At 42.0% G+C, this 10,641-nt stretch overlaps 2 protein-coding genes across 2 annotated transcripts; one reads left to right on the top strand and one right to left on the bottom strand.

Moving 5' to 3' along the window:
• LOC116206241 (flap endonuclease GEN-like 1) lies at window positions 1–3,272 on the bottom strand. The gene is made up of 8 exons (XM_031539056.1): window positions 2,917–3,272; window positions 2,412–2,588; window positions 2,122–2,292; window positions 1,815–1,996; window positions 1,457–1,709; window positions 1,244–1,379; window positions 657–1,135; window positions 1–575 (listed from the first exon to the last, which is right to left on the bottom strand). The coding sequence occupies exons 1-8, from the start codon at window positions 3,112–3,114 to the stop codon at window positions 312–314; spliced, it is 1,860 nt and encodes a 619-aa protein (XP_031394916.1). The 5' UTR covers window positions 3,115–3,272; the 3' UTR covers window positions 1–311.
• A 1,375-nt stretch (window positions 3,273–4,647) lies between these two features.
• Window positions 4,648–7,195, top strand: LOC116202915. The gene is made up of 2 exons (XM_031534550.1): window positions 4,648–5,980; window positions 6,389–7,195. Exons 1-2 carry the CDS (start codon window positions 5,216–5,218, stop codon window positions 6,950–6,952), a joined length of 1,329 nt encoding a protein of 442 aa, XP_031390410.1. The 5' UTR covers window positions 4,648–5,215; the 3' UTR covers window positions 6,953–7,195.
• The last annotated feature ends 3,446 nt before the right edge of the window (window positions 7,196–10,641 follow it).

Below are 10,641 nucleotides of genomic sequence, written 5' to 3'. Positions count from 1 at the left end.
TAGACAAAATTGATAAAGACTTTTATTGACAAAAACCACGAAACCAAAGCTGTGAACATTCCGAACCAAAAGCGTATGCAGACTTACATTTACAATGACCATGAAACCAAGCTGTGAACGGAGGGAGGAGATTTATGCTATCTCTGCAAGTATTTCCAGTTGGCTTCACGAAGCAAGAACAGAGCTTTCGAAAGGGTTAGAAGTCTCAGTTACTCCTAAACTAAATATTTACTCGAATTCGGGATGCCGATGCATCATCACTTGAAGCCCAAAACTAAATATTTACTTGGGTTCGGAATGCTGATGCATCATCATTTGAACAGAAGACGGCGCCTCACCGACTTCGGAAGATTCGAACCTGACCCTTTCCGCTTCTCCTTTGCAGCGGATCCCCCTTTTTCTGGACTTTTTATCAAATCATCATCTCCCGGCTTCTGCTGGTTATGCACTTTGGTCGATTTATAGAACTCAGTGATGCTTAATTGGACACCTCTCGGCTTCGGTGATTCCGATTCTGTCCCTTCCATTATTAAGCCAGAGCTTTTTCGTCTCTTTGATTTTGCCTCTTTCAACTCCTGACAATGACAAAAGACGTGATCGAGTGGCACCGAAGACAAGGATAGAGGCAGAAGAGTAGGGAATAGAGCAGTCGGTACCTTTTCCTGCAAAAATCGGTCGGCCTCTTGGGGAAATGCGGCTCTTACAAGCTCCATATCTTCATCGGACAACAGAAAACAATTACCATCATCTACATGGACTAGTGGAACGTCAGTCTCGTCCAAAAGATCAACCAATTCCTCAACTTCATCAAACTCCTGTGGCTCCAAAGAAGCCTGTTCAGCATGGACTCTGTAGATGGTACTACCAGCAAAATCATTTGCAGCTCTTTTCCACTTAACTACAAAAAACCGATGCCCATATCTCATCTTCACACGCTGGATAGAGTCAAACGCATACTGGCCATGAAGCAGATCTTCTCCCCTGTCCATGGCCTTGTCTCGTAGATATATGGTGGATAACATAGAGAACAACTTCTGTCGAATATAGGACGGCTCCCAGTTTTGGTGAAGAGATAGAAAGTCGATCAGCATCTCGATTTTGGGGCTTTCCCAAGACATATGCGGACCCTCATTCTCTGTTAAGGCAAAATTTCATACAGAATTCAAATCACCCAAAATTCCATAACCATGTCTTTATGCCAGAAATGGATTCAATTTGATTGGAATCTACTAAGAAAGTATACCGTCGAAATAGCCATGGTTGTTGGACAAATACATTTCCATTATCTCATGGTACGGGAAATTTGATCTCAAGGCGATCTTGCTGCAAACTTTCATTTGCCAACTCTCACGCTTCTTCAGTTCCTTCATTTTCCGGTCCTGCAAAAATTCACATGATTTCAATCAATTAAAGATTACTTTAAAACTGAAATGATGAGAAATTTTACGGTATAAACCTCATCACAGGGGGCGCAATCACATCTAAATCCTTCGGGCTTTCTGGTGCATCCATCACCAATACCATTGATGCAATATGCACAAGACGACTTGAAATGGGCTCTCTTGGACCCAGGATGCCCACAGAAGGAGCAGTGAGATTGCCTTCGATTTGGTGAGATTTCGTCTGAACTGTGTAAGTGAGATCGATCATCGCCTGATTCCACATCGCCATCAAACAGAAGCCTTTGACCGCTAGCTATTTCATCTAACCTGGATGAAAAAAAAATCAAACCAGTTAATGATCAGTAAATATATTCTTAATTCAGTAATAAATGACCATTAAGAGAAGCCCAAAGGAAGGTCCTTCAGGTAGACCTTTTAAGTATCTCTTCTTCGCTACCAGATTTGGCAAATCGAATAGCTGTGTCAAGACCAACACCGTGGACTCCATTTAAATCGTGGTCGTTTCCTACCAATAGAGCGATGGCAATCAAGTGGTTCCTCTTCAATCCCAGACCTGCTTCAATATCTGACATACAGTAGCATTCCAGCGGTTCCTGCACACAATCAGAAGCTCATGCTCGCTGAAAGAAAGCAAAGAATAGCTGATGAGCAATTTAAGGAAAACTTGCATCTATATACATCCATTGAGTTTCTAAAATAAGATCAACCAAAAGCTTACTTTGGAATTAGGACGGATGCATTTTATGACGCACTTTGCCCCATAGAGAAATGCATCACTATCAGCTGTTATGCAAGCCTCAACAAAACCTCCACTATTCAGCTGGGCACAGAGGGCTTCAGCCTCACCCTTTGCCTCCAACACAGGAATGCCAAGTAGTTCCAGCAGTTCCTAAGTATAATGACAGATAGAATAAACATATGACAACATCATAGATGATATAATCCAAAAGACAAGCATGTGCAATCACGAACGAGTTTAGTATATCCAGAAGAAAATAGAGAACTCACTGCACATTCTTTCACACACTTTTTGAATGCCCCGTTCCTCTCCACTGAGTCACCTCCCTCTGCCGTTGGAAAACTTGACGGATCAATACCGGAAGTTTGGAGGAACCTTGTGATCCTCGCCCTTGATTTTAGAGATGATGGTGTACCATCAACAACAAAAACCGGAAATGCTCCAAACTGAAGAAAACAAGTGGAAAGAAAAGAAAAGAAAAGAAAGAGAATAAGGAATGATCATAAGAACTAAACAATTGGCTTCGATAAAATAAACTGCACACAGATTATAAGACTATTCATTTGGACCAACTATCAGCTCAAAAAGGGCAGAGGAGATAAAGACAACCAATTTAAATTACCGGAAAAGAGAGACACATAACATAATAAATCTGCCCGCATTCAATCAAACATGCAACATAATCAAGTCAAGATAAAGATCATAACCTGGAAACGGGGTAAATAACAGGAACTTCAGAACAAGAGAAGTGAGCGAGAGAACTGTGCACTATACCTTGGAAAAGAGGTTGATGGTGCGGAAGAAGGTGAGCCGGAGATGGGGTTTCCGGGCATGTGCCGCCTTGATTGCGGTCTCGTGCTGGACAATCCAGTAAGACAGATCGACGGCGACCCGCTTGTTCCTCAAGAACCCGAACCCCTCGTGCCGGGCGTAGGGTTTCAGGAGGTCCCAGAAATTCCCCCCGACACCCATTGCTGCGATGTGCACAAAGTTTACAACTTTACGCGATTTGAGTGAAGTCGACGGAGATTCGAGCAGTGAATCGGTGTTGCGGGTTGCGGCATCGGAAGGGGAGGAAGAAGAAAAGACCAGAGGAGAGGGAAAAGGGGAGAGAGGATGCTGATGGATGTTACCGTTGGGGAGTAAAATAGAATGCCGACCGTTACAGGGTCGCATGAGCAGTCATGGGCCCTTCTAGTCGTTTAGAGGCCTCGGCCCATGAGAAAGTAGATTAGTGGTTGGTCGACTCGCCCATGAAGGAAGAGGAAAATACAAAGCTCTGGCTCACGATTGTTCGACCATCAAAGTTAAGACAGATGCAGATGCATTATGAAGTTATACATAGGGGTTATCGAAATAGATCGAAAGCGATTTGTCTAGTGCGATCGATCCATGTCTCAGAGGAAAAATGTAATGAATCCTGGTAAAGCGGTGCCATGCACATGAAAGGGACATACTATAGCTTGATGAACACTTTGACTTGGAAAGTTGCTGTAAGCATTTAGTTTGTGGAAGCACTTGGGTGAGAATTCACTTGATGGTTCTCGTGAAAGCAATTTGTCGTGGATGAACTTTCATCCGCGTATGGACTGGACACACAGGGCCTCAAGACGAAAAGCCGCAGAGGTTCATTGAAGGTCGATGAAAACCACCACGCTTGAGTCTATAGAATAGAAGAGGAATAAAAAGAATGAAGAATCCAAGCTGAGACAAGTTGAGAAGCTTAAAGGGCATTAGTGGTTCTGCAACCATTCACTACAGACGACATTGGATCCCATTTTGACCGTGTGTTGACTCATTGAGTTGGACAGATTAGGAAACCTTCATGGATTCTTTGCATCTAATTGAATGCACCAAACAGGCTGGATTGCATCCACTCCTTCTGTGAGTGCACCAGTATCGCTTGTAAACCTTTCCGGGACTGTACTACTGATTATTAATGTTCCGAATATCTGAATCCATTACCTGGAAGAATGGTTTATGGAACATGATCAAATCGCATAGCCAGAGCAATCTCAATCTCATTATGGAGTTGAATGCCCCTATAAGGGGCGAGGAGCATATATAATCAATGCAGATCATGAGATCTCAGTTTGCTGGTACGCTTCAATCAGACATCACTGTATCTGCATGTGATCATAACATAAGGTTCACGAGTATAGTGTCTTCAGATTTGTCGTGTATAAAATATACGTACGTATGATGCAGCAGTTGTACTCTCTGTGTCTGTCGACAGTTAAGAAGAGGAGAGAGAGAGAGAGCTCTATTAACTGATTAAAACTTCTTGCATGCTGCTGCAATCAATTACCACTTGCAGAGAGGGAGAGAGAGAACTCAGCTCCTCTTCACTCACAAGACATGATCTCTCTTCATAGCCCGTCAAATCTACATGAATCCTGACTGTCAGATTCAGATATATATGTCCTCTCCAATGTCTATATTATGATAATATATATATATTGTCAGCAGAACTTGTTCAGTGAAGAGGAGAGACGGAGGAAGCATCCTTGTATCTCACACTTGTTTTGTCATTTCTTGAAGTGCTTGATAATTATTGAAGTCTCATTGTGACTGTGCTCGTGGGGGTTGTTTTTTCTTCTTTTTCCTTCACTGAAACAACTGTTCTTACCTGGACATTTCCAAGGTTAGGATAGGAAGTTGCCCTCCTCTTTCTTTCTTCACTTCTCTCACTTGACACTTCTTCCCTTGGTTTTATATATATATTCTCCGCTCTCTGATCACTTCTACTATTCTACTCATCACCTCTCTTGCTAATGAAGGGAAAAATTCATCAGTTTCCTGCACATTTTCCTCATTTTTGCGCAGAGTGCGTTTTTCCAATTCCTAACATTTCTTTTGTAGTCTTTCCTTTTCCTAAAGGTCCTCCTTTCCGAGTAACTGTTTAGCTGCCTCCGATCTCTGCCTTCTGCACTAAATCTGGTCTTTGATTTTACGTTCTTCCCGCATGCGTTATCTGTCTTTCCAAAGGGAAGAAGCGGTGTTAGACCGAGTCTAAGGTTCTAACCTTGTAACAGACACCGCCATCATCTTTTTCCTCAAAGCTGCATTCGATATGCCTCCTTCGGGTTCTTTTGATTCTCACTTGAACAGAAAGATGCCTATCTCAGCAGAACGTAGTCCAAAAATGCTGAAAGATTTCCTCGCAGAAGAAGCTAATTCTATATCTCTAGGCACGTTCGCATCATTTCCTCGATTTCCTCAAGAATCATCAATGCGGGGACTCATCAAAACCAACCTGAAATCCACTGCTCCATCACCAGCCAAGGCGATAATGCTATTGAGGAGCCGATCGAAGGCTGCTTCAGTGACGATCTCGGCTCTCAGGGCCATGGTCAAGGTTCTCAGGGCCATTCCTAGGACTCTGTCCAAGCAGCAGAGCTTACAATACGGGATTGAGAATCCTAAAAACACCAAAGAAACAGCAGAGGGCACCGAGAGCAAAGTGGCGGTCAGGATCAAGGACATAATACGATGGAGATCATTCAGGGACTTGGCGGAAGAGGACCATCAGCTGCTAAAAATGTCTCCTACTTCGCCAGTCGACTGCACCACTGCCACCACCCTCTCGACACTTAGCACTAGCTGCAACTCAAGCTGGTGTGAGAGTGATTTTTCATCTGATTACTCACCACCTTGGAGTAGTAATAAACAAGCCTTCGACGACAAGGAAGTCATGCTACGTGAAAAATTTGCACTGGACTGTAACTTTGACAGTGGTTCTATGCTTGACTATGTCAGCTCGCACGAAGATTCAACTGCGGAGGATTCGCTTGAGAAGAGGGCAAGAAGCTTCTCAACCATGGAAATTGAGTCCAAGGTGAGTAATACTTTATTGAAGATTCAGTAGATCTGGTAGTTAGGAGTGGTAATATAAAACTTTGACTTGTCTCTGTACTACCGTACATCATTCAACATGAACTTGGTCCATTGATCTACGCATAAGTCCAATGGAAGATTTTGTCTTATCTGAATACATCACCTAACATATGAGACAAAACATAGCCACCCTTTTGCACATGTATTTCTGTATGGTTCATGTTCATATGTATTATGCATGAACCTTTGTAGCATATTGAAACGCTAGACTATAGTTCGGACAGTCTGTTCCTATTTTTCAGTAGGTAGAGTCATGAAGCAGAGAAAAAAAAGTCGGATGTTTCTCTATGATATGCACCGCAAACCAAATGTTCCTTCAGCAATTAACTAAGTTATCTTGCTTCTACAGCGGCATACACCGTGGAAGGAAAACAAAGGGCAAAGCCCAGTTTCGGTTATAGACTTTGAAATCGGAGAAGATGGAGAATGGCGCTGGTCATTCAAACAAAGCCCTGCCCATGAGGAGATCGTCACAGAACAAGGAGAAGAAGATCAAGATGGAGAAGAACAAGAACCATCGGGAGCTGAAGAGAAAGCAATGGAGCTGCTGAATCAAGTGAGAGCCTCCACTTCAAAAGATTGCATAAGCGCCAAGTGCTGTGAGGATAGATTGTTGGTTGACTTCTTTAGGAGTGAGCTGACTGAAGGGGCAAGATTCCATGCCAGAAGCAAGGATGAAGATTATGGTGAGTTGGTGAAGAGAGCAAAGTCCTGGGTGAGAGGGGAATGCGATATTGGGTCAGGCTATGAGTGGGGGATAGATGGCAGGAAGGAAGCTTACATAATGGACATGGAGAGGAGAGAAGGGTGGATCAAGTTTGAAGAGGACCAAGAAGAGACGGTTGTTGAGATTGAGAGTGGGGTTTGGAGCTTCTTGGTGGATGAACTCCTGGTCGAGATCCTCTCGAATTGACCCCCAACACGAGCTTTTCGAGCAAGAGGGCCTACCTTAGACCGGTTCCGAGGCTCTCTACTCTCTAGTCTCAAAACCGAAAAGAAATTTTGTAATTATAACAAGTGATTCACCCGTATAATTTCAAACATGTGTGTAACCGTAGTTCTTTCATGGTTGGTACTTAGCTTAATGCCATGTCATGAAATTCACAGTGAAAAAGTAGTACCCTATAATAGTGCCTATCAACTCCCATTTAATATACTCTAATTCTAATTTGACATCCCCCGCCATAATAAATAGGGGTGGCAATTCGTGTCGTGTCGTGTTTATACGTATCGTGTCTAAACGGAGTTCGTGTCATCGAAGTCATAACCCGTACACGACACGATTATTAAACGGGTCAAGTTTTGAAAACCCATACGCGACACATTTATATCTGTGTCAAACCGTTTAGACGCGTTTAAACTCGGTTATTGAAACGTGTCATAATAGGTACACGTATACACGACACGATTATAAACATTATCCGGACACGTTAACACTGTTGGGAATTGGTGTATGCCCTAGAGGCAATCTATAATCAGTTTTGTAATATGATATCTATTTCATTATAAAACGAGGCATATCTGTTATTGTGTAGATTGCGCTAAATATGATTTTACACAATAATGTCCTTGGAATAGTAGGTTCAATAGGCATCAAGTGTGACTTGATTGCGAGATCCTATAATTACTGAACATTATTCCTAAATGTCCATAGTCAAAGTATTATCGTTAATTAGGACAACGGTAATACGGTTAGACTAGTGTGAGTGTTGATTGATGACCAAATCTCATAGGTCATGGATATGGAGATATCAAATCACACCACATGTATACATTAAGAGTAATGTGTATTGGACTGACCCGCCATGAGATTGCTACATGGGTTGTTACGTGACTGTCATTAGCATATCTCAAAGTGACTATAGTGTAATGGTCCTTTGACTTGAGGTCACCATGGATTCCTACGTGTAATGTCGTATATTTTGATACTGTCAAACGCCACCGTAACTGGTTGGTTATAAAGATAGTTATTGGGTATGCCACAAAGCATGGAAAAGAATGTGAGTGACCAAGATAGGATTTGTCCCTCCTACGAAACGGGAGCGATATCTCACGGCCACTTGGTGGTTAAGTCTAAAAGTGTATGCATACCCAAATGAGTCGATATAATGATATCGAGCTCATTTGCTCTGATAGACTTACCCGGTAAATCAAGAAAGAGAGATATTAAGCCATACAAGGATGTCATCGACCATGCCTTGGGCTAAATAGAGATATAGAGGACAATGGATTATATTACACGGTAATATAGGTCACGAGGTTCGTCGAGAAATTGACTTTCCGATTACTTGAGTAACAGTGATGCATTGCTAGATGCCGCTCACTGTTTGTAATATTAAAATAGAGATTTCGATATTACTATCAACGTAATTGGGAACCTACAGGGTCACACACTACGACTAACTTGACGAGATATTTTGAAACAACAAAATTGTCTAATAAAGATTAGATGATTTATGGTGCGACCGATTAATCGGATATTTAATGAGATTAAATTTGCCGATTAATTAGACCCGATTTATTAGATTTAATGGTGTGCTAAGTGGTTATTTTTATGGAACCACTTGGAGCCAATTATAGAAAGAAACATGGGCCAATTGTATGATAACACTTAGCTATACACATGGACTAATTAAATGATGTCACCTAGACTTACACATGTCACTTGGAGCCTTGATTCTCCTTAATCCCACATCGGTGGGGCTTTGAATTTGTCTTCCCCATATTGCTTATAAAAGGGGCAGCATGCATGTTTAGATATAAGAGATATATATATATACATGTATATGGGTGTACGTGTATAAGTGTAAGGAAATTCAAGTTGAATTGTTCAATTTGAATTAATCCTACTAGTCTAATAAATTTCGGGTGTCGCATCGGGGTGTTTCTTTCGAGTGTTGGTCGCTAGCACCGCCGATCTCGAAAACTCGTCGACAAAGTCGGTGTGGATACCAGTAGAAGCGTCACGCGTGGGACGCTCGGTCGACAACTTTAAATATTCCAGGTACGCTTTTATTTACTCTTACTCTTCTAGTAGGTCTTGGAATTAGTTTCACGGGTAGGAAATTTTGAATTTCTGTTCCTTTTACGTTCCGTTAGCCCCGTGGAACTAGCAAACACAACTTGTTTATCCGATCAACTCCGTTACCCGGATATATTAACACGACATGTTAATCCGATTAACTCGTTTACCCGAACACGTTAACATGACATGTTTACACGTTAACACAGAGATTGAGATGGAGGGGAGGGGGATGTGGACATGGAAGAGGCGGGAGACGCATTCGAGGGAGGCAACGATGGCGAGGATGAGATCGAGCCATGAGGCGCATTAGCTGGAGCGGGAGCTAGCGAAGTTGTGGGCTTCAAAGGGGAGATGGTGGGAGTGGAGTCGGCGGCGAGCTTGGGAGCAGGGGAGGGCGAGATCTAAGGCGGATCTGCGGACAATATGAGGTGCACGAAGAAGAGAGTAATAAGAGCGAAGAAGCAGAACTTCGCCATTAATGGATGAGAAGAAGGAAATCAAATCGTAGATGAGATCTGAGGGAGGGTAGTAGAGAAGTAGAAGTAGAAGTAGAAGTGCGGTTGTGCTGTGTTGGATTGGGTGAAAGAAATGAAAGGAAATTAGGTTATGAACTTAGGAAGTTAGAATTACATAAGGATATTTTGGTAAATCCAAATACATAAACGGGTTAACGGGTTATATGATTATAGTAACACGATTAAACATGTCTAAATAAACAGGTTTAATCGTGTATAATTGGGTTACACAGGTTCAATCCGGTAAGAGACACTTATTAACTGTGTTTAAACGGGTTGGATCCATTTAGACCGATTATCAAAAATATCCAACCCAAACCCGTTTATGTTCATATCGTATCCGTGTCGTGTTATCGTGTCGTGTGAAATATTGCCAGCCTTAATAATAGGCGACTAGAAGAAACATATACGTACTTAACACATCTTATTCTCAAACGTCAAAACCATAGAACATGACTATATTTTTCAAGCTTTTGAATGCCAAATTAATCCTTGGTGGGAGAGTATAAATAGAAAATTCACTGCAAATTTTTTCGACTATAAAATAAATATATGGTTGGTCTGATTTGACTGGAGCTGTCATGCTGTACACCGAAAAAAAATTCCATAAAGAAACACAATTTTTTTTTTTTCGCTAAATAAAATGTTATGTCAGGTTATTAGCTCGCTGTGACTGTCCCAACTAAGGGAACCTAACCGCCACGGAATGTTCTTTTCGCCATAACTCGTTGACACTTTAGCCCAACTTGGTCACCGCAACCTCACCAACATATTAGTGAATTAAGTCCAAGGCCCACTGGATTAAGTATTATGGGTCAGCCACCGACATCTCATAATACACCTATATAGTGCCGAGCGCTACGTCCTCAGTGAGATTTGAACTCGTGATGTTCAAGTAGAGTACTTAATACTTAAACACTAGACTATCGTGCTGGTGGTGAAACACAAATAATGCTACGTAAAGAGTGTTTACACCACTTTGATAAATCCACTGAAAATTTATAGGCTTCTTGCCATACACCAACCCACTTGGGCCCTGCCATTGTCTCTGCCTCCGTCACA

The sequence above is a fragment of the Punica granatum genome, chromosome 4 (genome assembly GCF_007655135.1).
Source record: "Punica granatum isolate Tunisia-2019 chromosome 4, ASM765513v2, whole genome shotgun sequence".
Taxonomy (NCBI): Eukaryota; Viridiplantae; Streptophyta; class Magnoliopsida; order Myrtales; family Lythraceae; genus Punica; species Punica granatum.
Note: the sequence above shows the minus strand (reverse complement) of the source record. Positions and strands in the feature narration are given on the sequence as shown.

Excerpts from the sequence above, each read along its gene's own strand:
- LOC116206241 (XM_031539056.1), bottom strand. The coding sequence starts at position 3,114 with ATGGGTGTCGGGGGGAATTTCTGGGACCTCCTGAAACCCTACGCCCGG. Across the intron at positions 2,293-2,411 it reads AGTGTGTGAAAGAATGTGCA|GAACTGCTGGAACTACTTGG; the intron begins GTGAGTTCTCTA and ends CATTATACTTAG. Across the intron at positions 1,997-2,121 it reads GCATCCGTCCTAATTCCAAA|GAACCGCTGGAATGCTACTG; the intron begins GTAAGCTTTTGG and ends GATTGTGTGCAG.
- LOC116202915 (XM_031534550.1), top strand. The coding sequence starts at position 5,216 with ATGCCTCCTTCGGGTTCTTTTGATTCTCACTTGAACAGAAAGATGCCT. Across the intron at positions 5,981-6,388 it reads CCATGGAAATTGAGTCCAAG|CGGCATACACCGTGGAAGGA; the intron begins GTGAGTAATACT and ends TTGCTTCTACAG.